General features: G+C 49.2%; 1 protein-coding gene across 1 annotated transcript; it reads right to left on the bottom strand.

Annotated features, from left to right (window-relative positions):
* Nucleotides 1-484: 484 nt before the first annotated feature.
* Nucleotides 485-22588, bottom strand: C8H3orf70 (chromosome 8 C3orf70 homolog). Its single transcript, XM_074912515.1, has 2 exons — nucleotides 22219-22588; nucleotides 485-3637 (listed from the first exon to the last, which is right to left on the bottom strand). Exons 1-2 carry the CDS (start codon nucleotides 22391-22393, stop codon nucleotides 3081-3083), a joined length of 732 nt encoding a protein of 243 aa, XP_074768616.1. The 5' UTR covers nucleotides 22394-22588; the 3' UTR covers nucleotides 485-3080.
* Nucleotides 22589-26090: the final 3502 nt, after the last annotated feature.

Here is a 26090-nt window from a genome sequence, read left to right as displayed (position 1 = left end):
CCCAGACTGCAGTTTCCAGCCTGCAGGCACCTGTGAACCTGGTCAGAGGTAACTCAAGGGGCTACAGCCGAATTCTGCCAGGCCTCGGCCTGGGCCTGCAGCTCCTCTCCTCACTGGGGGCAGCTCTTACAGGTGAAGTGGTGGAATCCCCATCCCTGGAGGGGTTGAAGAGTCGGGCTGACACAGCGCTGAGGGGTCTGGTGGAGTTGGGAACGGGCAGGGTGAGGTTCATGGTTGGACTGGATCATTTTCAAGGTATTTTTCCAACCTTGATGGTTCTGTGCCCAAAACTGGGCCTGTGAGGTGCCCGAACCCCAGCAGGGCTGGGCCTGGTGCAATCGATCTCATCCCATTTCTCTGCCTAGCACAGGGTGCATTTCAGGTGCTGCCCTCTGAAGCAGTAAGTGACCCTTCCTTTGCTGGACACACCAGAATGTTTCACTCTAATGTGGAAAAATAGAGTTAGGACAAGCAGAATGTGAGTTGTTCAGTATTTTATTAAAGAGGAAATATACACGCCTCTCCCTGGCAGAGTGGAGTAAGGAGCCCAGGGCATGTCTCTTGCAGCACGTCTACACCAGTGTTTGTGCAAAGAAAAGAAACCACGTTTCTGAACTGGGGTGCGTGATGGAGCACAGTGAGAAACCTGTCCCTGTGCTGACTGCTGAAACGCTCTCCAGAACTAGCCCTGCCCCACACCCGGCGGCTCCACTGACCTTTTGCAGGTACGACAGAAAGAAGAGGCAGCTTATTGTGCTTAAGACATCTGAACAAATCCTGGGTAGGAGACACTCACAGCTTGTGAATATTGCTAATTACTTACAGTTAAGAAAGAATGTATCCTGACGACAGTGATACGAACCTGCAAGACCACAGGATCTTACGGCAAGTCTTGGTCATAAACACCCAACCAACCGACTTCCACTGCGCTCCCAGCTGGTGCCTCCTCGAAGCGGGAGGTGGTGGCTCCTGTTTGCTCGCAAACAAGGTGAGCTCACGCTAAATCAGAGGGTCCCCAGGACCTTTGCTGTGCTTGGTGCCCGCAGCGAGAGCTGGCGAGGAGCAGCACCCTGTCCTCGGGTCCTGGGGAGGGTGCCTCTGCCAGCCCGTCCCTCCTCCCGGCAGGGAGAACCCACCCCTGGGGAGAGAGCTGGGGCAGGGCAGGCACAGGAGGGAGCTTTGTCAGCTCTCTGCTCAGAGTACAATTGAAAGATTAAATATGAATAAATGCTGTAGGTTTATACATAATGCTTCCTTCTACCTATGGAATGTGTCTGAATGGTCAAAAGACACTAAAATGTTGTTAGAAACCTTCAGTTAACAAACACAGGCAACCCCACCCTTAAAAAATAAATAAATCCTATTTAGTTTACTACAGCCTCCGTTTAAATGCCCTCAGAAAAAACAGAGTATTTTCAGGTGCCTGTTCATGCAATGGCCCAAGTTCCTCATTTAACAAGCATTGCACTTTTTTTATGTAAGTCATCAAAACTATAAAACCTATCATTTTTGTCTGAAAGTGTTAGTCTAAAAAGTACAGTATTATTTTATAACCATTTATGGTAAACTCCTAGCACACGCGCATGTGCACATACACACACTGTTGCCTAAACGTTTTCTAAAGATACTGATTACAAAGTGTATAAAATTAGTAATACATTGTCAGGATACAGTGAGAGAGATGAGTCATCCTATAACACAGACTATAATCTAGTATCAATCACTAAACTGTACACATTTATACAGCCTTATATTCACCAATGACTTCTGAAACGTAAACAGCAAATACACAAAGAAATTCAGTAATGCTGTTGAAAACACAGTTATTACTGACTCCAACTGATTCAAGCTGACTGAAATCTGAGAATGACGTTTTGTTTTGTCAAGCAGGGCTGAAACCAAACTGCCAGCGAGACAGCTCACCCTTACCAGCTATTTGAGGAAACCCCTGTTCAGAATCCACTCTTGAACTGGGTGCAAAGGAGCCAAAGTTTCCTCTCGCTGCTAGAATGACCTTAGCCTGTATGTAGCAAGCCTGTGGGCCGCCTCCCACGGGCACCTCCACGCTGTCCCCAAGCTCTGCTGACACAGTGGTGTGGCTGATAAACTTTTCTTAAAATTTGTTATTCTTCAGGCAGATGCAGGCCCTGAGGCCATTTGGTCCTGAGTGCACGTGTCTGGCACCAAACAGCACAGGAGGAAGCAGCAGGCAAAGCTGAGGGCGGATGTTGTGTGTTTGGAGGTAGTCACTTCCTTCACCTGTCATTTTACACCCCGGTCTAGCATGGTATTGGTTAGACGGCCGCGCTTCATCTCTGCCTGCTCCCCCCTCCTGCTGAGTTGCAAAAGCCAGATCCCCTTCCCGAGATTCATGTAGAGAAAAGGACCAGCTGATCCCCTTCTGGAGCAAGAGTTGCCTTCTCAGGAGCTTTCAGAGCCTGACCTAACTCAGCAGATGCTCAGTGCATAGCCTGGAGAAAAGTTGGAGGCACTTTGTGCGTTCTCTAGCCTGCCGTACCAACCCACTGGAAGAGCGGTGCCGACATCCTTGCGAAGGGTCACACCAGCACTTGAGAAAAGGATGGACAACGCGCAAGGACAGACAGAGACAGAAAGAGCCTCTTGTCGCCACACCTCGCGTAGCTGTTTGAGAAAGAATAAGGGCAACTTGGTTTTGCTGCTCACAGGCGTGCCGCACCAGCTCACCCTCTGTGCTTTGGAGGCCCACGGCAAACATCCTGACAGATGGAAACATCTTGAGCGGCCCATCCGTGCATGAGAAGTAGTATATGATGTAACCCGGACCAAGAAAAGGGCCTATTTCAGCTATAAAAGTCTTCGGACTTATCACTACCTTACGTGCAGACGTGGGGGATTTGATCAGGCTGAGAACACGTTAAAATTGCTCAGGCTGCTGCTAGTTCACCAGTATGTGAGTCCTGTGACTGCACTCCCATGAGGAATCTAAAATATCAAGTGCACCGGAAAAAACGGATTGTCAGAAAAAACAGAAAATATAAATACTACAAAAGCAACATTACTGAGTGGGAACTGGACTGATCTGATAGCAACTTGTCGGATCACACGGTGGTTTCTATAGTCTCAATCACTTCCATTTCGCACTGCGAGGGTGATAAGAGCGGGCATTCATCTGGCTCCCAGCTGCTATCCGGGCTGTAATCCTCTTCCGAACTCAGCTCAGCCACCCCCTCCGTGTCCTCATCACATGACTCCATGTAGTGAACCCCCACCGCATTGATCCCGGAGTCCTCGGAGCTGGAAGGGGACGAGCAGTGATCTGGTTTTGGTGTATTGCTCTCTTTTGTGATTAAGGCATTGCGAACAGGGACTTCCTCGGGCTTTATCTTGTGGGGCAGGGGGGGAGCCTGCCTCTGCACGTAGCACATCTTCCCGTTGATGCATTTCACACGGTAATTGTCAATGAAGAGGTCTGCGATTGTGCAGAACTGCGGGGAGTCGGGGGGCAGAGGGGGCTGGAAGACAGGAGCGAACTTCAAAAAGTGTTCGGTGAGCGAAACAGAGATCTGGATGGTGTTTGTAGACTCCCGAGGGCGAACGGGGATTTCGGTGCTCGGAAGCTGCTCTACCGGTGTCATGGGCTGATAGACATATTTACCTGTGGGGAAAACAGACAAGCAGCGTTTAAAGATTGTTATCTTTAAATTAGAAACAAACTGATGACATGATGCTGCCTTTAAGTCTTTAAATTAGAAACAAACTGATGACATGATGCTGCCCCTTGGCTGTTAATAACAACCAACGGTTCCCTGCAGTCAGCAGCCGCTCCGTTTTCAGTGGCCTCAAGGGGTTTAGTCCTCTCCTGGTACTGATTCTCTGATGCTTAACACTGTCGGTAAGCACACCCTTCCTTACCCTGGTCCTGCTCCTCTCCCTGCCCCTGCTTCGAAGACACCTGTAGGACATCACTAACTCCAGAAAATTAACTTCAGGGGAAGTTAACTCCATAGCTAAGGAGTGGGACAGACAGCAAGTCTGCCTGCACCCCCTTCTAGGGGAAAGAAAACTGAAACAATGCTCAGAGACTTTTTTTTTTTTTTTCCACTGAAAACAGAGCAGTTCTAGCTTACACCTTTGCTACAATGATCTAAATTTTATACTATAATTATTATTATTATTATAATTCCACATGACAGTGAGTCTCACTGTGTGCATTTCCATGTTCTTTTTATCTGGGGACTAAATCGTGTTTTTCTGTATTATAAGCCAGAGGTTCATACATGACTGCAATTATAATTTTAAGGCAGAAAATAAGGGAATTCCCAAGCCATGGAAATGCTTTTGGCATCTTGATTATCTGGTTAAGTAGTAAGAAAATAGGCTTATGTTGGTTATATAGAGCTGAACCAAGTGTGAACTGAAAATCTTTACTGGAAGAAACAAATGGAAGCGAAGAAAATCAGTACTTTGTTAGGAAAAATTGAGAAACCTGAGGCTATGCCTAAGACTGTAAAATGCTGCATTTTATTTGCATGAAGCCGCTGAAAGATTAATGTCTCCCCAGGGGCTCACACGCTATGAAAGCATGAATTTCCAGAAGACTTGCAAGCAGTGGGGCTCTCAGAAGAGTTTTGATGCACGAGTTGCAAATATTGCTTTGCAAGGGCAGAAAAAAAGTATCAAAGCACTGAAGGACTGTTTTGACGCTGGAAGCTCTCAAGGTAAGGAGCAGAAAGCCACCACGCTCTCCCTGCATTAACGAATCCAGCTGTGCTGTGGCGAGATCTGCCACACGTTCTTGTGTTTGCAGCTCTGGGAGAGATGCAGCCCTGCTCCCCCCAGCTCCCCATTCCTTTGGATAATCAGAGCAGCGATCGCGTTCCTGCTCAGGAAGGCTGAGCGTGACCCGGGACAGCAGCAGCAGGACTTTCCTCTCCCCCAGGAAGGCCTCGCTCCCCCCTTCATGCCTCTCCGCACTAAAAAAAATATCCCATCCTCAGCCTTGGAATCCTTCCCAGGCATGGGAAGAGCTCTGACAGCAACACGTTCCCAGCCAGCGTGGCAGTCGGTGCCCCTGCCACCTGCTGAAAGCTGGTGCTGGGACGGGCTGCGAGAGCCCAGCGCCTGGCCCGCCCGGGGGCCCCTGCGCCACACCAGGGGAAGGAAACCTCGGGCGCTGGGAAAGCTCCTCCCACCCCTCCTGCACGGGTGGTGGCGGCAGGGAAACAGCTCCCGCGAAAGTCGGCTGCGCTCCCCTGCGGGGACTTCAAACCCCCACCGCGAAGGACGGGGAGAAGAGAGGAGGAGGAGAGCCCTGCGGAGCTCTGGAGCGCGGGAGAGACACCGCGGGGCCAGCGAAGGCGCAAGCGGGCCCGGAGGAACCGGCACAGACACGCTGAAGAGAGAAGCCCACCCCTGTTGTGCCATGGGAGAGAACAGCCAGCCCTGCCAGACTGAGAGCCCCGAGACGGCGGCAGTGGGTGGGCAGGGGAAAGGAACATTTTGTGAATAGCTCTGACCAGCTCCCCTCATCAGGCACTTTTTTTTTTTTTTTCTCTACAATATGTGGAATTCTAATTGTTAAACAACAGAGCTGCTGGAAAAGCTCAGTGAAAATAAAACAAGCTTTTCCCTCTCCTGTTTGATTATGGCTGGATGGCAGAAAATGCAAATCCTCTCTCCACTTGCCATCTTTTTAACATACCATGGTCTGGTTTCTACACTGGCTGTCACTCAGAGGAATTAAGTGCAAGCATCAAACAACTGAACCCTTCAGCCACGGGCAGAGCAGAGCTCTTACTCCTCCAGCGCCCTTGGGATGGGGTCTCTGGGGCATTTGTCAAACCTTGCTGACACGGCCTCTGTGGGAACCCTCCGGGGGCAGGTGGGCAGACGTCCCCCCACAACCACTGTGAGAGCAGCAGCCCGTGGCTTCCTGCCCTCCACTGCGCTCCAGAAACCCTTCTTTCAAATTAGTGAACAGTAAGCATGCTACTGTCTTGCAAAGCGCCACAGATAACCGATTAGCCTGCTACCGGCGGGAAGTGATCAAATTCAGCTCATGCAAACTGAAATGCAGCCTTACCCCTGCCTGAAACCACAACCCTGTAGTTCTTCGTATACTTGGAGTGCTTCTGTGTGGGCCCCTATTCCAGTCCATTGACAACCAGTGATAAAAAAACATAGTGGAAAAAAAATTATCAACTCAATTTTGTGCCACCTCTGTTTGAAGTGTCCAAGGAAGGCCCTGGTGAAGATCTGAACAGGATCAAGAAAAACAATAGGTACCTGCACAACAGGACTATTTCTCCACTCAAAATAGCCACTGCATGCTGGCAGAAGGCTGGGGGAAGTTGGGAGACAAAAGCAAGGGATTTAAGCCAAGGTAGTTTACAGCACAGACACTGAATGCTGAATCTTTGATGCATCGATAGTCTGACTTCCTCCCCCCCTTCAAAAAGTTGGGAGATGAGGTGTTGCCCAGGAGCTCAGCTGGCTGTTTTACCATTGTGGCAGCATGTGGTAATTCTCTGCGTGTTTCAAAACTGCCCTGCTGGCACAAATGTCAGGGTAGAAGAAAACTGCAGCTATTCTGTTAACAGAGGATTTCAGATCCCCGTTTGTGTGACCTTACAGTGGCTGAAACTGTTTCCTCATGTGCCAAGGACAAGCTCTGCCAGGGTAAAGCAGGGAACACCCAACAGAAAAAAGAATTTTCCACATGAACTGACTTCTACATTTCTTTAGAATTCTGGTGCAAGTTTGGTAAGTTTCAGCTACTTTTAGGGCCAAGTTTGTTTATCTTAGACAGATTAAACTTCTGTTTTAAGCATGATCAGGTCCCCCTTTAGGAGGTGCTGGTGCTCACAGCTGGGACTGTCAGACTGGATCACCAACAAAGCTGTGGTTACAGCCTCAGTTATGACTCCTTACCCTACATAATGCACATAAATGCATCAGCCGTGATGCATTCTATGAAAAATAAATTTTAAAATAAAATAAATTTAAAATCAGTTTTAAAATATGATTTCCCCCTGCCTCTTCAGCTTGCAGGACTGGCAGGGATGGCTTTTTCACAGAAAATTATCCCAGAAGCACAAGTCCCCAGGCTCTCTTATAATACTTTTTGGTCTGATCAAACTCCCATTGAAATAAACAGCAATATTTTTGCTGACTTTAAACAGTTGGCAAAAGTCTATGATAAAACAGTATTTTGAGCACCTATTCTGATACATTCCTTTTAATACACTAGCACATAATTTATTGCCTATTTATTCCAACTGAGCCAGTTGAAGAACTCTGCTGATGAATGCTTCTGTACATTACAGTGTTTCACACAAATACAGATGCCAGACTAGACACTGCATCACGAGTTGTTTCAAGGGTCACTTTGCCACCGCTGCCTACACAGAAGACGGTAATTTGGTGAAGGAAAAAATACCGCACATGCCGAACCCATGTCCAAAAAATCAAACTCCAAATTCCGTGAAAAGCAATTTGCTGCATTTGCAGAAGTTTGGGAAGCTCTCGAGCACTGTAATAGCTGCTATGGAGAGGCGTCACGGTTCTGGCTCTGCAGTTCCACCACTGTGGCAAAAGGGCTCAGGGGAAAGAAGAGCCTGTTCCTCTCCTGGGTGTTTAATAGGAAATGTGTGAAACTAAGAAGTTATTTTCATGGTAAGTCTCAATTATCCATGAAGGCCATATGCTATCAAATGATATGATGAAATGCAAGACAATGAGAGGCTGCAGAAGTAGGCACGTAGGCTACGCTTAACTAGTTGTCACAGCTGAAAGCCTGCGCCAGTACCGACTCCTCCTGCTGCGACGTGTTGGCAAAGTGTTATCCTCCAGAAACACTGCGCCTCTTTGATTCCAGTCACATAGTGACAGCAGCGTGTGCACAGCGAAGGACTGTTTTTCCATTTCTCCATTACTCAACCAACCCTTGTGAAAACCTAAAACCCAAGTTCTCCAGAGAATTAGCACACCCTAAAGCTGATACTCAACTGCAAAACAACTACTCCAAACGTGTCCAAGGAGGTAAGTACCAGGCAGCGCTCATCCCCTGCTTCTCTGCTCACAGAAATATCGTTTTTACTGCCAGATCTGTTGGATGCTGTTTACCAAAGCCTTGGCTCCATGCAACCAGTGACACCTGCCCCCAGGTTAAGGCAGAATCCAGCAGAGCGGTGGGCTCTGTCATGACCTGCACATCTTAAGCAAACTCATGCAACTTGGAAAATTTTTTTATCCCCCAAAGCAGACACATACTTCCATATTTTGTATATATAGACATCTATATCTTTCTATCTGTGAAGTTTGTTTGTTGCATTGATTTCCATAACTATGTGATTGATTGATTGATTGGAAGCTGTATTATAGTGTTTCCTGCTTACAAAAAAGCAAATACAAGCATTTAGAAGCAAGCCATGAGGTAATTTCTTTCTGATTTTTTGCTAATTGAGCAGTAGGCATGCATCCTCACTGAACAGATACAGCAGCAATTTCCGTGGCTAATATAAAGTAACTTAACCATGAAATAAGCAGAGACGCTGCTTAAACATTTTATTCTCCACTTCCCTTTGTTCCAGCATTCTAGTTTACCTCTGATACTCATTAATGTGCTTGGCATATTAAAAAAAAAAAAATAATTAAATCCATCTTTCGGCAGTGAGGTTTCTCATAACACATTCTCAAGTTTTACCCTTCTCAAAACACTACCTTGAAGGATTTCTTCCGATAAATAACAACACGAATTGCAGTTGCACTTCAGAAAGTGGTAAGAGATAGCCGTGGAACTTGAGTTGTGGATCTTGCAAGTCTAAGTCAAAGATACACACTGTGTGTATTTGTTTGCACGCACAGCATTTAGACGTCTTTCAACTGAAACATAAAAGCTTTTTTCAGATTTATTCTTCCCCCTGCAGCTGCCTGGACACCCTCCAAATCTGCCAGCTCATCTACTCCCCCGAAATCAGCAAGGTTAACAAAGACCTGCTAACCCTATGCAATTTAACATAACCTGGCTCAGTTTAACTAGTACAGCTCAGGAACTGCTCCCACACACCAGAGCTGGCTGAGCTCGTGATGAAAGCCCCTAGCAAGGGTGGGCTGGAGCAGAATCTGCTCTGACCTCACCACGAGTTTTCAGTGCCTTCAGCTGGGGTGTGCGCTTCAGAGAGGCTGAAGCAGTGACCTCAACCACGGGGCAGAGCACCTGGGCTGACTTCAGGCAGCTGCTTGCTCCCACTGAATAAGGGTGTGCAAAGGGCATCTGCAGTCAGTTCCTATGGTTTAGCAGCAGAGAGCTACTTATTAAGGGTTAGTGACTTGTTTCTCCTTGAACTTGCACTTTGTAACAGCACCAGCAACCTCCTGTTGCAAAGTCAGCTGGGATTCTCACTCCAGCCATGCAAGGCTCTTCTATTGCCACACACAGAATCATCTCAGTTGGAAAAGACCCTGAAGCTCCTCCAGTCCAACCATGAACCTCACCCTGACCATTCCCAACTCCACCAGATCCCTCAGCACTGGGTCAACCCGACTCTCCAACCCCTCCAGGGATGGGGACTCCCCCCCTGCCCTGGGCAGCCCATTCCAACGCCCAACAGCCCCTTCTGCACAGAAATACTGCCTCAGAGCCAGCCTGACCCTGCCCTGGGCAGCTTGAGGCCATTCCCTCTTGTCCTACCGCTTGTTCCTTGGTTCAAGAGGCTCATCCCCCCTCTCTGCACTCTCTTTTCAGGTAGCTGTAGAGGGCCAGGAGGTCTCCCCTCAGCCTCCTCTTCTCCAGACTAAACCTCCCCAGTTCCCTCAGCCGTTCCTCGTACGACATGTAATAAGACATAAGACACAACGCTGCCAAATCAGCTTACAGGGGAGTGAAATCAGTCCCACTGTGAAGAACATTTAAAAAGAATTCTAATTAAATACCACACAGCTTTGAAGGAGTGAAGGCAGAGAAAGTATGCACATAATGCGTGTGTAACAGAAGACACGTATTAGCTTGGAGGGTTTCTGCATTATTCCGAGGAGAGTTCACTGCATGGCTGCTCTTCCACATCTTTCTGCGTGGGGAAACCTTGGAGATCAGCTTCATAAGCACTGGCTTTCTTCACAACAAAAAGATGGAGAACTACCAAGCGCTCTTCCAGTGGGACTTGTTTCATATCTCATCAGTGTGGCAGGAGAGACAAGTCTGTCTCTTCAGGAGGAGCTGACTGGATGCATACCCCTCTGACGTCTAAATGAAGTTGTCTCGCAGGTGATGACAGCTACAAGCTGGAGTAGTGTGTTGCTGCCTGGATTGGCACAGTAGCCCAAGGACAATGTATAAACTGTCAAACACCCAGCTGGTTTTCCAAGATCCCCGGTGGGTGGCCCAGGTGGCAGACAGCTCTGCCACAACAGACCGGCCCGTGGCTGGCCCCAGCCCCTGCAGGGGAAGGAGCCGGGTATCGCTTCACCACTAACAAAGCAGCAAGTTGGGGCAGACGGAGGGTTTCCCTCTTTTACAGACTAAAACAAGCTCCCTGCCCACAATGTGGAGAGCTATATTGAAGGGCACCCAGCATCCTAAGCCTGCTTGAGGTACAGCTCCACCACAGCTTTTTTTTTCAGGAGCGTTCAGCACAGTCAAAGGGTCACCTGAAAGCGTGATACTGGTCTGAGCACCTACACAGGCGCTGCCTTCCAGCCCCACAGGCTGCAACAGCACAGAAAGCAACTGCCTCTGGCCGCCTTCTTTCTCTCTCCAGTTATATGCACAGCTTGGGACAACAAACCTTTGCAAACAAAGACTGGCATAACCATAAATATTCACCAACGACTAGAATAGCTTCAAATTACACTTTGCTTAGAGCACAGTAATAGCTTTTGCAGAGGGCCGAGAACAAATGGAAGGAGAAAGCCGGAGTACATTTGCAGATGGCACATGTGAAAAAAAACATTGCTAACCCAGTTTCCATTTCTTTGTATCATATGGAATAGCCATCACGTCCTACCTAGCAAAACACCATGGACTGTGTCAGGAATGTGAGACATAGAATAAGCCACCACAGGGAAAGGAAAATATTTCAGACACTGAGGCACAGTCGGATTTATAGTTAATGCTCAAGTACAGTTGACTGGTGCCATTGGTGGTGGCTATAATGAAACATAACTAAAATGCTTGTCGATATTGAAGGAGCCTCATAGATAAAAGATATGCAACACCTTAATGCAAGTGCTACTTTCACCCCGTGCTTCTTCCAAACAACTCTGAAAAAGCATCAGGTTTGTTCAAACAAATTTCTAGTGCTGGGACTGCAAACAGAGCATACAGCACTTTTCCAGTACTTCTGGCATAGCTAGAAGGGGCAGTAAGGGATTGCAAAAGAGACCCCAAGGACACCTGCCAACTCTGAGAAGGACCATCAGTTACCCCAACAGCACCAGAAAATAAAAAGAAGTCATGCAACAGGGCCTTAACGGTCTGGAAATACAGCAGGAAAGATGAGCGGGCTGTGACAAATCAGGAGGGTACCATTACAAACAGCACCTTCTCACACAAGCACCTACATCAGAGCACTGACAAATCCACCCTGCTCCCGACCTCATCCAAGCACAGAACAGAACCAGACTAGCAATGTTTCTACAGTGGCTCCCCCAGCAGCGATTTTGTACAGTTGTCAGTTCTCTTCTCACGTGAAGGAGAGGTGTTCCCCCTCCTTGCTGTACAGGGAGACAGCTGTGACAGCCCTTGGCTTGATAAGCTTTTCACAGAAAACTAAGAAAAGGGCAGGGGGGAAAAGTCAGAAAGTTTTTCTTAATCAAATTTGTATTTTAATGACCTTTTGTCTTGATTTGCTTTAAATACAAAAAGGATCGTGATGGTACATGCTGTCAGCTATCTAAGCCTTTCCGGGTTTTCTGTGCACATCCCTGTAAGAGCAGGTAACTCCTAAATTCAAACAGTCCCTGGAGCTTCCTTCTATCATCCCTGCTCTTTCCTCTCATTGCTTACATGGATTTACCAGACTTAAAGAAGAAGCAACCCCGCAGGCCTGATAAATGTTTCGTTCAGCCATAAACCCTCTTAAAGGGGCCATATTTGCTTACTAACCATTGTAAGGGAACAGAATATCAACACCCAGAAAAGCAATGAGCAACACTGCACGGCACACGTACCCTCTGAAAGGAGCTCGCTCTTTCCTTTCAGCGCCAGAGAGAAGTGCTGCACTTACCGCTAAGCCCTAACTACCAAGCAGAGGTATCACTAAACCCAGCCCTGGCACAGCCCCATGCTGGGTTCCGAGGAGGCGCACACAGGGCAGTGCAGGCACAAAAAGCGTGGCAGACTGTGGTTAACTCCCCAGGCACAGGTCACCATCAGCACAGCTGCTAAACGCTGGCCATCACAGCCCCAGCTCTGAACCCAAGGATATTTGCCTTCCAACACCCCTTTACAAAGCCACCCCCCAGGGGGACAATAGCCACTCTCTGCACATTTCCCTGAAAAAATTTATCCCCCGAGTTATGCTAGATATTTTTTAAATTCAGTGCAGAAAAATAGCAAAAAATGGCTTAGTGCTAAATATTTATTCTACAAAACCATCCCTGTGCACCATCTGCTTCAGCATCCCATCATTTTCATGCAGACAGTCAGTGTGCTGATATGGTAACAAAGAAGGAGAAGCACAGCTCAGTGTCAGAAGCTACCTAGAAAACGAAGGCACTTCCTGGTACAGAGAAATCACAGGCACTAGGAGACACAAGCTACAGTCTTCCAGGTGTGTAGTACCTGCTCCAGGGGGGCACCCTGTATACAATGGGAATGTTTCCCTGTGAATTCAAATAAGCAGAACAGCTCACGGGCTCTTGAAGGGAAAGTCAGTACCATGCATAAAAGACCCACACTCTGCACCCACAGGAGACAGCCCGGACGGACAGCTGAGGCAAGAGGTTATTTTATGTTGCTTGGAATAGATGCAGCTTTATGCCTACAGGCTGTTTTCCTGGTGGGCTGACAGGAGAAACAATGGCATATGCGATGTGCTGTACCTGTGCTGCTCCCTTCCTGCTGTCAGAGTACAGGGTCTCCTGCTGACAAGTCATCTGTGCAGTGGCCTTAGTGGAGTGCCAGCCTTCTGGGCTTGACAAACAACACATTCTTCATCTTCATTTCTGGGAACAGCATCCTTATTATCAACAGAGGCCATTCTTTTAACACTCGTCCTATTGCTTCTTCTGGTGCCTATCTACACATGTTTCCATTCATACTTCATTCAAAACAGTCTTCATATTTCTGTTTACAAGCCTCTACCGAACCCATTTTGGGAGAATTTAAAGGATACTCTCTCTGTTTACGCCCAGAATATGTCACCATGTGAGGCTGATGTCTGCAAGTATGGGTGCCAACCCTTCCCTTGGAGGGGTGCGGGATCCAACAATGCTCTGCATGAAAAATTAAAAGACCAAGTACCACCCTTGGAGGCGGAGGAGTGGGCCATCACGGCACACGGTGCCCCTGCGGGCAAACGGCTCAGAGCAGCTGGACAACGCAGGTGGGAGCAAACTCAGCACTTGCTGTCGTGGCAGGGTAAGCAAACGCTGGCAGAGAGGTAAAAGCATCGCCCTCAGTTTCACACCAAGAGGGCCAAGATCCCACAGCACCATCTGGGGAACACTGAGATCTAGTGGCACAGGGTAGGAAAAACAAAAACGTGTCTCCTTTTGCCTGCCCTGCCCACGGATGGGCTATTGCTGGTGGTGATGTGCAGAAGACTGCAAGAGCTGATCAGTCCACCCTGACACAGCTGAGGGTGTCCAAGGACAAGAGGCACTTGTGAGTGAGTGCAAACACCTGGAATGTGGCTCAGGATGAGCAAAGCACTGAAATCCAAGCAACACCGGCAGCCACACAACGCCCTGCCTGAAACAGCTGCAGGTGTGCTCCAGCACAGCATCACACCTCCAGCAGCGAGGGGGAGGACAGCAGAGCACAAGGTGCAAGTACAGAAGCAAAACAAGCAGTTTTGAGAGCACACGTGTGGGCTCTCAAGCCCTGCAGCCACCAGTGAGAACAAGAATACAAATGCCTGCCTCTTGCTGAAATTGTTTTACAACATAGGTTATATATAAATTCCAACTGTTACGTTGGCTAAATTAAAGTATGGGTATATTAAAAACAAGGCCCAGTTGCCAAGCAATCAGATTTTACTTTCCCAGTAGGTTTTTGACTTCCATCTATGTGAATATACTGAACTATTGGCAAAAACATCTCTAAACTGCACCAACTGCACTTCTTGAATTCTGTGATCAGTCACTACATAAAAATTGATTAGTGAAGAATCAAAGCCATTATGAAAACATACTCTAGCTTGTGGACAGATAAATTCATGAAGGTACTGGGATAAAAAGCAAAACACACTAAAACAGGGTCAGTTTATATGCAGAGAGAGAGAGAGGTATATATACACACTACCTGGAATCCAATCTACCGTCAACCAGCTTTTTACATTAGTATAAGCTTGTGCCATCCATCAACAGCTAAGCCCACACTGTCACAGCTCTCATTCTGGAACATCTTACGATGTTTGTGAGTAAAGCAGTTTGCTTTTAGTCCCCTACGAAAACAAAAATTTCTGGTATAGCCTTACCAATGTGCAGAACTAAGTTACCAAGGCTTGAAGTGAGTCATGAAGTGTAAGGCAGCGTTGGTTAAATTGAGAGCCATTACATAAAAACACCCTGAGATACCATCCTCTACAAGCCCAGCTCTTCTGGTTGCATCCGCATGAGCAGCGACAAAACAAATTCTTGATGAGCACACAGGTGCTGCCAGGAAATCTGAGGTCCAGTGCCAAGTACCTGAAAGCCCTCTTCAGTGCTTCCAGAAAACCTGAGCACACAGTCAGCTCTGCAGACCTGCAGGATGGAAACCATGAAGATGACAACCTCGTGACTCGGTTTGCCTCACAGGGCAATGCAAGGACGTGACCATGGGCTGCAGTTTAAGACACATGAAACATCCGTCAATGACCACCAGAGTACGGATAATGTGTCAGAAGGCACTGCAGCTCTACATTTTTGCATTTAGGCGCTCGGAGTAAGCACACTTGCAGATTCAAGTTAGCAAACAGATTTCCTCACCTGCAGAGTCCAGGAAGGAAGCCACACACTTGCCACAGGCGCTGTACTCCAGTACAAATTTTATCTTTGAGCTGTTACTCTGCAGTGAGAAAAGTGCCTGAAGCCTTTTACCAGAATGAAGACCTCTGAGCAGGAGCAGAGGCTCAACCTTCACCACAAAGCTGTTTAGAATGTCCTGAATTCACAGACGACTACACCAGCTGTTGGGATGCAACACTGATGAACTTCTCCTTTGGAAGTACTTGCTTCCAGTAGGAAACAGCCACAGCCTTCATTTCAGGCTAGTCCTGAGCAGGCTTCATAAAAACAGCACGTTAACCCTTCGAGCAGCTAGAGACGAGGTGTCATTTATCTGAAACTCTCAGAGGCTCTTCCCAGCAGATCACTGAGTTTTGGGCAAGCAGACATAATTCTTTCTGAATCACTCTCCTCAGATGGACAGACAGATTACAAAACACAGCCTCACAGTCACGCATGACAAATAAGAGTTTCTGGCTGGCAGAAAGCATTTTGGTACACAAGGCCCCTTTTTCTCAGGACTCTGGGAGAAAGCAGCGCAGTGATTTCTATTCAATCCTGTATGAAGCATAGAAGAGTTAGTCCTGTAAGATGTACTTACAGCAAGTAACCTGAATTCAAAGATTTTCCTGTGATCTATTCCCGTTAAGTGATATCAGGGGTTTTGTTATCAATAAGAATATAACATGCATATCTCTAAACATAACTGCATTATAGTAAGGATTTCAAAATGAAAGACAGCAGTTTCTTTCAAAAGGCAACTGCTGTCCCACAGGGCATGATGAAGCTACACGTGTGGGTTTTCTTTCTGAGACACAGCATCAATAGTACATTCATACTGTGATTTGCAGATCATAACTAAAACTAGAGCAACAAAACACAATCGAGGTCCAGAATGATACACCATAAAAACTAGTGGGTAAGTGTTTTCCCTTAGAGTTACACTTCAGAATACATTAAGCTGACATTCTCTCCTTCATTGTGTACAGCTCAGTGAAATGAAGCTCAAATATCGTAGCTCTTCAAAATACAGGTGAAGAGAAGATCTTGCACAGCCACAGGCAGCAAGTCCTCATTAAAAGTCTTTTCCCATTACAAGATGAAAAATCCACCTCTCTGCAGCTCTTGCCTGGTGCTCAGCATAATACCTTGCTTGTGCACAAACGTTTTGTCTGGATACACGGACTTAAACTGGATGGATGTTCAAATCCTTTTCATGGCAAAAGCAAACGAAAAATACCTATTTCTCCTAGGATTTGTAATCATCCTCTCACCAAGACGTGTTTTCAGACAGCACCCAGCCCCAGAGTTTCTAGCCCCACTGGTCTATCTCTGTTTAGACAGTTTTCCACAAAGAAAAATGCATAAGCTACTCCAAATATTGTCTTAGAATTTAAAACATAAGCACGTTACAAATCCCTCTGCATGTATATCCAACAACTCAGTCATCAGGATGTAGTTCTGCCCTGCGGAACGGTGCTGCTGGAAATTCAAGTTGCCATCACCAGTGCCAGGGTGGTTACTTCCAGTAAGCTCCAGTCTACATCACCTTTCATGGACAGAGATACATGTAAAGCACTGGTACTTTACCCCTGCCCTTTTGCTCTCTCCTGGATGAAGCGGGGAGTTTTGTAGCCACCAAAAAAACAACGCAGAGAAAACCCACCTGAACAAAAGCAAGGCTTTTGGAGATCTACAATGTATGCAATGCTGCAGAGCGCCCCAGGACTTATTTTAGGATCCCCTCCAGGGCTGCGGCTGCTTCTCTAACATAGAAGGATCAACAGAAGCCGGCTGGCAGGCAGACACAAGCCCTCTTTAGACCCTCAAGCTCTGTCATGGTGCGCTTGAATACCTTCAATAACCATTTCAGCTCACTTACCAGTGGTCTGTTACAAGAAAGGAAGGCTGCCTGGCCGATTCCCCGCTTACGGCTCCCACAGGCAGACTGGGCTCGGAGTAATTACACGGGCTTCAAAGATTGTCAGAGCCCCCGCTGATCGCTACTGTTGCTTTGAGAGGTGGGAGAGACACCACAGAAAAGCTACTTGTGTGCACAGAGCTACTGACCTGCTGCAGACACCACTCCGTAGCAGGGGAAGGTACCAGCACCTGGGGCGTGGGGCCAGGGCACACGCTCTGCCGGGGACAGGTAGATGTGGTGTGGCACACACCACCACATCTTGCTCTCTGCAGGAGGTACAACCAAGGCTGGCCTCGACAGAAAGCTTTCACCAGTTTTGTGGGACGGAGAAATGAATCATTTGATTTTAAAATGTAATAAAATAAACCCACTGGTATTTCAAGTAGAGAAGAACATAACAAGTATCTGCTCAGAGCACACACAGGGGCAGTGACTGCACTGATTTGCTTCACTCCCTGGCAGCAGCTGCAGGAGATGGATAATCGCCTCTCCCGGCCCCAGCACACAGCGGAGCCCGACCGCAGCCCCACAGCTACAGCCGCTGGTCCACCTCGGGGGGCTGCGGGCACCCCTCAGACACACTGAGGAAGGGATGGTGCTTGCTCCGAGAGCGAAGAGAAACCCTGGTCTTGCTGTTCAGCGGGCAGATGAACAAGAAATGTAAATATACTCTGATTCTGCATCTCCAGAATATGTGCTGCCACTGCCAAAATCAGAGAAGTCCTCCTCCCTAAAACCATCCAGAAAACACATGCGCTTTGTGCCGTGCCACCCATCATAGAAACCCATCTTCTCCTCTTGGCTGAGGAATGACAGTTTCTTGGGTTTCTTGCCAAGCCTGCCTGACCTCATGCAGAAACTGCCAGGTCTGGATCTAAACTCGGGGTGTAACAGTCCCATAATTACGTGATGCACACCAGGGAGCAGGAAGCTATTTCAAGGCACACCTGCAAGCGTTACACACCACTTAGCAAACACAAGGGCGGGGGGCCATTTGTGGTTTTTCAAACCTATACTGCCACCACAATCCCTTTACATGTCTGAGCCTAGCAACTGTTTTCCCTTTCTGACTACCCAAAGGAGACCTCACAGCTTTCAACCATGCCCGGCTTGTTTTCTTGTAAACAGTCCAAACAGCTGAATCTCACAAAAGTGGTGGAACTGAAATTTATTTGCCACATTTATTTTTCAATATAAGATACTCAAGAGGCTTTAAGTAACTAAAAGCCTGCTTTTTTGATGCTGAATCAGTGAAAAAAAAATCTCACGGAAAGGCTAATACAAGGTAGCACAATTACTATCTATTGATACAACTGCTATGAAATGAGTATTGTGGAACCATTATTCATAACGTATTTTTGATAACTGCAATATAACATACTAGAGAGTTTTGCAGGGTGTTTAACATAACGTAAAACACCTAGATTAAAAAAATTAACACAGTTGCAACAGAACACCCTATTTTTGCATTGTCCAGGGATGAAGGCAATCGTGTAGCTGTATCAAGTGTGATGCTTTCTCTGCTGAGCTAATACTTAGGAAGTAAAATTAGCAAAACACAGTGAAAGTCCTGCTGCCAGGACAGATGTAACCCCAGGGACATGATCCCTTCTGACAGAAGCAGGTACCACCACACAGCCAGCAGCCTCACAGACAGCATCAGTGCTAATCAGAGCCGCAGCAGAAATCCAGAGGTGAGGAAAGGAAGGCAGGCACCTTGCTGCAGACCTGCCTCTGCCGCAGGTTTTCTCTGACTGTGGAAAAAGTAGATCTGAGTAATTTAAGGCTCTCAACCTGCATCTAATAAACAGAACTTCACAAGGCTTCAGAGGGGAAGGGAGGAAGGTGCACAGGGGGCTGTCTCTCTGGCAAGGGGAATGCACACAGGGATAGACCGAAAGGGCCCAGCGCAAGTGAGAGAAATGTGTAACAGGACAAACATAGGGGCTGAAGTCAAAACAATTCTCAGGCCAACACCTTCTTCCCTTCAGGGAAGAGGCCCCCAAAGGCTTGAGCCCTCATCCCCCTTCCACGTGGAGACAGGAGTCAGCAGACGCGCGGAGGTCTGGCAGCACACCGGGGAAGGGGGTTGTAGACATCTCCTGCAGCAGGACGCAAGCTGCCGCCTGCTCTCCCAATGCCCACAGAGCCAGGCGTCTCCAGCGACGCCCAACGCGCCCTGCCAGCCCGCCCAGGCCACCACTGAAACCTGCACGTGCCTGCTTACGGGGATTTTAGTCGGGTTCAGAGCTCCCCAGGCACTGGGCACACTAGAGAACCACCTCCCATCTCACAGGGAAATCTGTTTTCCACCAAGCCCAAAACAGACTGAATATGACCCAAAATAAATTCCCATGCTTAGACACAAGTTATACAGATACCTACAGCACTTGAGGTTCTCGGAGCTGTTTGGATACAATAAACAGTCTCTGTGATTTTGCCTGCCAGCTATTATTGCATTTTACGGACAGAGGAACATCGGAGGTAAAGGGAGCGCTTAAAGTACTGCTCACTTCAGAGCATGCCAACAAAAATGGCTTTGGGGAATTCAGACTAGGTTCTTTCTCAATTATTACTTCTATAGCCAAGTGGCTCTGCAATGCTAAATTGCTTCTGCCACTGAAGTAAGCAGATGTGATCCTGAATACACATGAGGAGACAATCTACTCATTGTCGTGGTGGTGAGCTTTTGTAATTTTTCAGTGTAAGTGCACTTTAACTGAGTTGACATTCTCCAGGACCTTGGACACTGATGGAAAATAATACTTCAAAGGCCATTTTAATTGATGTAGAGCTTCCTGTACCCCAATACAGCTCTTAAGAATCAGAGAAAACCACTTTCAAGAACCGTCTGAGGATTCCCAAGTCAGTATTACAGCACTGCGTTTATGGAAGATAACTCCCAACACTGTTTAATTACATCTCTGACCTCTATACAGTTTTCCATTATAGGCCTCGTTCTTACCCCTTTTAAATCCAACTCATCTCATTCTGCAGGAGCAAGATACAAAGAGATCCTTAGCTCTGAAATATGCAGTAGGAAATATGGGGGCAAGAAGGGAGTGCACTTCTTCACGGCTTTCAGATTAAATGAGAAAACGAGGTATGTGACTTCTTAACTTAAAAATCATAGTTTAGTGGGGCAAATGTATCTCAGTTTCCTTAGCCGTAAAGGAGGAATTAAGAATGAAGTCAGTACTTCTTGCAAAAGCTATAGTTATTTTTAAATTTTATGATTGCCACAGGGAAGCTAAGGGTTGGATGGGATCTCAGGTGTCCTTCCAAGAGGGAATCAGCTCTGTGTAACTCCTAAGAGACACCAGTCTAAGCCTTCCTTAAAGGCCATCAAGAAACCGTGACTCCTCACCTTCCTAAATACTCTCATTCCCTTGCTTCATTTCTCTTTCTAGTTAAAATCTTTTCTACTATTCAAACCCACAGGTTTCTTTGCCACAGGTAAGTGATAACCGGTTATCTTCCGAGTCTGCACAGACAAGGACCAGAGCACAGCTTTCTTTGCAAGGCTGCCTTTATGCTTTGCAAAGCTCATCTCCCCTTCCTCCATCAGTCTTCTACAGCCCAAGCGGCCCCTTTGCTTTTGCACCCCCTTGTAAATCATATTTTCTAAGCTGATCAAACAATCTCCTACAGCACCTCCCCAATTCTCCTACAGCTTTTTAAAGCGCAATGCTCAAAACTAAGCCCATCAGTCTGGTTTCATCATTACTGAGCTGAAGAGACTAATTAAATTGCATGCTTGCAATGCTCCTGTTAATGCATCCCCAAGTGAAGGCTCGGGTTCTGGTTTTGGATTTTTCTACCACAAAAGCCTCCTGCTGCTGACGCACACTCAGTTTGCGATCCATCTTAATCCCCAGATCCTTCTCTGCAATGTCACTCCTCCAGGTGTTCCCAGATCCACATATGACTTTCTCTTCCCAAGACCATCCCCAGTTGTCTCCACGTAACATCTCCAGTTTATAAACACCATTTTGAGCTCTGACCCTGTACTCTAGAGCGCTTATCAGCTCACGTATCTTGATGGCAACCACAAGTAACTGAGACCAGAGACATTTTGAAAAAGACTGTATCTAGGTCATAACTTGAGGGCTTTTGTGTCATCGATGAAATACCAACGAGACATCCCTGTCTCTGTGCAGCAGGTGACTATGGCACCTTCTCATGTGGCCAGTTGTGCCACCACACAGGGTACAGACAGAAAAAAACCCACTGTTCTGATTTCAGATGAACCCCAAATTCCTAGAATGTGTATTTAATTCAAATAGAAGCTCTCGACCAAACAAAAGGTGGATTTTTAGGCAGACCCTTTTCCCCATTAAACCAAACATGAAAAAGCATGAGGGGGAATCCATGTAGGAGATTAAATTACAAGGAGAGATGATGACAGACTTAAAAGGAGAACGGGATGTCGAGGGACATCTTCAGCAGCACCAGGCAACCCTCACACCAGAGTCCAACTTTAACCTCGATCACCCAGGCTCCAAGATCTCCAAAAGGCAACACGACCCAAGTACACAGCTCCGTCACCATTTCCTGACCTCGCACCGACAGGCTGTCTGAAAAGCCTCTCTTATGTGATTAATTATTCATCAAACTATGTTTGGACATCCACAGTTCAATCCCAGCCTCCATGACGATACACATCAGTATCCTGAACACAGATACTAAAGTCGTCGGGCGCCTTTGCTACAGAGTTGGGTCAGCGCTGGATTTTGAAGCAGTAACTAGCTGCTCTACGTATCCCGAAGCAGGTACTCTACTCAAAAGATTTTGAACCGCACGCCTGCGAAGAGGAAACGATTAGAACCGCGGACGAAGTAGCCGGCGGGTGCCTCCTCCGGCGGGCGGGCGGCAGCGGCGGGCGAAGGCGGGAGCCGGCGCCACCGGCCGCTCTCCCTCCCCGGGGCCGGCCGCCGGCTCCGCGGCGGCTCCGCGGGGGCTCCGCGGCGGCTCCGCGCACCGAGGCGACTCTCCGAGCGCCGCCGCGCCCCGCCACCCCGCCGGGGGACGCCCCCAAGTTCGGGGTGTCCGCGTCGACCCCACCCCACCCCCGGCCGGGCAGGGCCGGCCCCGGGGCGCGCTCCTGGCGGGCCGGTAGCGCCGGGCCGCGCCGTGCCCGCGCCGGGGCTCCGCTCACTCACAGTGGCACCATCCCAGGTGGCAGCACCAGTGGAGGCGGAAGCAGCGGCCGTGGCTGTGGGTGGCGCAGAGCGAGAGCCCGTCGCAGGGCTGGAAGTCGGGTCTGCCCGCGCAGCTGCGGGCCAGCGCCTGAGCCTCGTCCAGCTTCTCGCTCTTCGCCGCCGCCGCCCCGCTCATGGCGCCGCCGCTCCGCCCGCAGCCCCCGCGCCGCAGCAGCCAGGAGGAGGAGGAGGAGGAGGTGGAGGAGGAGGAGAAGGAGGAGGAGAAGGCGCCGAGCCGCAGCGGGGACCGCCCGCCCGCCCAGCGCCGCGGGGGGCAGCGCCGCGGGCAGGGCCCGGCCGCCCGCCCCGCCGGCTCCTCCCCGGGCCGCCGCCCCGCCCCGCCCGGGCGAGCCCAAGGGCGAAGGCGCTCCGGGAGCCGGCGGGCGGATGGCGGCGTCCGAGGCCCGGCCCGGGGTGGCGCCCGGAGCAGCAGCAGCTCCGCCTGGCCGCGCTGTGCGCGCAGGGGCACCTGCCGCCTCGGACCCCGCGCGGGATCTCACGGATTGTTCAAAGGCATCTTGCAGCGGCGGGGGCACGCGTGGGGGGGCAGCGCCCCGCCCCGCCTCAGCCATGCCGGCTCCCCGCAGCGGGCGGCAACGCCGGCGGGCCACCGCCGCCGGGCACCCCCGGCTCCCCGCAGCCCCCCGCTCTGCCCCTGCCGTGACAGGCAGCGGAGCTCCTCCGGATCCCACCCGGCGTGTTCGGTGGGGCCCGGGCAGCCTCGCGTGCGGCCGGCAGCCCCCCGGGAGTGCGAGGAGGGGGCGAGCCGGCTCGGTTCCGTGATCCCGGGTGCTCCGAGGGTGGGGCTCTTGGCTGGTCTATGAGACCGGAGGACACAGACCGTCCCTGCGGTGCCAGAGTCAATGGCGCAGGAGACTGAGCTGCCTGCACACATGGCCCGTGGCACAGGCAGTTCTTGTTTGGCATTTTATTCTTCATCCTACTTACTCTCAGGTCATCTGATCGGGAAAACCATTTAAGCATGCAGTGATTTTAAAAACACCGATAATCTTTGTCTTCCAATTTGATCAGTAGATCGTTAATAATGATATAGAAGTGTATTGTTTTTCCCCAACAGTCATATCTTTAGTCCAAAACTGAAGTTTGGATTTATCTTGAGCAGTGGCTGCATTATTGGGTTTCCTGAGTGTAGTGGTGGGCTTGTTTCCCTGTCATGTTTGAAAGTAAATTGTGTTTTTATTGCCCCTCTGCTCAGTACTAAGAGAGTTGAAGTTCTGTTAGAACAGAAATCAAACCAGTCATTTTCACAGTCACTTATCTTTGTACAACACCCAATAGCTCATTGTCAGAAGTAGTCAAAACACACTTATTTTACTGTGTTCTCCAGAATATTCCCAGACAGTTCCTTGGGGTCTGTCCTTGGGATAGATGGCAGAGGCATCCCCATGCTGCACACCCTCCCGAGGATGCGCCAAGAGAATCGTTTGCTTCTTGTCAACAAAAAGAGCTTAAGAACAACCAAGCTGCAGGTTTATCACTGTGCTCAGCTATGTGTTTTACGGGTAAACCCAAGGGATGTGGGTCATTACTGCAGAGCAGAGAGTTGCACTGAGACTTTGAACAACCTCTGGCCATCATCCCTGACTTGCAGCACAGACCAGCTCCCTGCAGTGCTGCTGGCCCTGGGGCATTTCACCACTTGCAGTGGTGCTGAGCCAGGCACAAGGCTGAGACCCACCAAAACAGCACGGACAGGTGAGCAGGTCCTACCCCATGCACTGCCCTGTCCCCCAGTCAGGCTGCCAAACCCTTTTGCCATACGCATTTATAAAATGCTCCCCACCCGCACACCCACAGCGCCCTTCATCCCCAAAGCAAAAGTGCTGGAAGATGGAGTTTATCCAGCTGGATGGTGCGGGGCTCGCTGGGGGAAGCCTCTGTCCTCTATTACAATGGAGCCCAAGCACAATGGTCCTGCTGGTCCCTTTGGAGTGGAACTCTCCCTGGTTGCTAGGAGTGAGGACGAGCTCTCTGCCTGGCAGATGGGCCGGATGCCAGAGTGGGAGGGCTGGAATGCTCGCCTACGGTACACCCGGCTCCTTTCAATGCAACGCACACCCGGCCGCCTGCTGCCCTCCCTGCTCCTGCGTGGTCCCGGGGGGCCCTTTGCTTCCTCCTGCAGCATCCCAGAGCCAGTGAGCCCTGGGCACGCGTGGCTGTGTCGCAGCTGTTGCCCTTGCATCCCGGGATGCGCAAACGGGGGGTAAACCTCCCCCTCTCTGCAGGCTGGTTGCCCACAGCTCGAGGGAGGGCTTTTCACCAGGCTGAAGGGACCTTTCTGGGACTGGTTTTGATTGCTGGGACAAAAGCAATCCGAGCGGGCTGAGAGTGGCAAGGAGGTTTACACTGTGCCTCGGGGTCGAGACCTGTTAAACTCAGCCTAACTGGGCAGGAGATGGGTGCCCAGCTGCAGCAAGAAGGGTGCTTTGAGCTTTCCTCAGCCCTGGTTATCAGGACGGAGGGAGCTTCGAAGCCTGTAGATTTTAAATGCCTCCGGGGTTAACTGCACTGGAAAGTGAGTTTTCTGAATCACTGCTCGAGGTCTACCTGCCTTTGTTTTGCCAAAATCCCACTGAAATCTGCAAACATTCAGGACCTTGCTCAGCTGTTTGCAAGCAGAGGAGAAACTGCCTGCAAAATCAGGTTTTTCTTTGACACTGTCCTGTTGTCCTTCTGTTCCCTGGAGCCTACCAGCAGCAAACAGGGGATGCAGCTCAGCTCCCATGAGACCCCCAGCCTGAGAACCGCCTCTTCTACCTGCTGGTACGCAGCCCTCCCTGTCCACCACTGTTTCACACCCTGAAGTGCTCTCAGACCCAGCCTGGGCTGTAAGATCACTTTCTGTTAAAAAGAAATTAAGTGAAGGAAGGTGAACTATGGGTTACAGGAATGGGTGTAGGTGCTGCTGACAAGACTCAAGTACCCTGTTCAATTCGGACACGCGCTGCGGGGCAGCGGTTCTTCGCACGCCATGAGGCGGGGAGCTTTCTGCCTCCGTTTGAAGGCCGGGTGCTGCAGGGGATGCTGATCAAAGCTAAAGTAATTCTCTCCTTTGGTGCACTCCCATTCTTCACTGTTTTGCAAAATGCCTGTGGCTGAGCAGTTAATGGAGGCATCTGCTGCACTGGCAGAGTTCACCAACTTAATTAAAGACATCTAACAATTCTGCAGCTGCATGTGAGAGACCATGGGTATTCACAGGGCTGAAACCAAATATCCTCAGCACTGAAAGCAAGCATCCCCGCTGAGCAGAAAGCGTAGATCTGCAGCCAGACACTCACATAAAAGTAGAAGCAGGGCCCAAAGATTAAGGATGGACTAGAGCCAGTTTGCAATGTGTGTCGCCAAGACCTCACTGTGCTGGAGAACTGTACAACCTCAGCTCATGCTCACATAGCTTAGAACACTCAGGCTAGCAACAAGTGAGCAGAGCTGGGGACGTTCCTTGCCAGTAGGGATGGTTCTACCTGGAAAACTTTTTTCAGAGATATTTTCTCACTGAGTGAAAATAGTTAGCTGGTTTAAAAAGGCAGGTGGGAAAACTAATCCTGTACCAAGTGGTTATCAAGTTCTCCTCTGCGTGGGGCCGTGTTCTTTCCTTGTTAAATGAAGAAACATTTCACTCATGGGCATATTTCTGGTATGTCTGCATCTTTGAGCTGATTGGGGACTTTGCAAGGCTGTTATTTTAACAACACACCAAAAAGGCTCACAGAAGAGGCTGGTGCTTTCTGATCAGATTGCATGTCAGCAGACACCAAGGGCTTCGAATCAGGCTGCCGAGCACAGGCCACTGCGCTGTGGGGCTGGGG

The sequence above is a fragment of the Athene noctua genome, chromosome 8, assembly GCF_965140245.1.
Source record: "Athene noctua chromosome 8, bAthNoc1.hap1.1, whole genome shotgun sequence".
Taxonomy (NCBI): domain Eukaryota; kingdom Metazoa; phylum Chordata; class Aves; order Strigiformes; family Strigidae; genus Athene; species Athene noctua.
The sequence above is the reverse complement of the archived record's forward strand: the minus strand, read 5'-3'. Positions and strand labels throughout refer to the sequence as shown.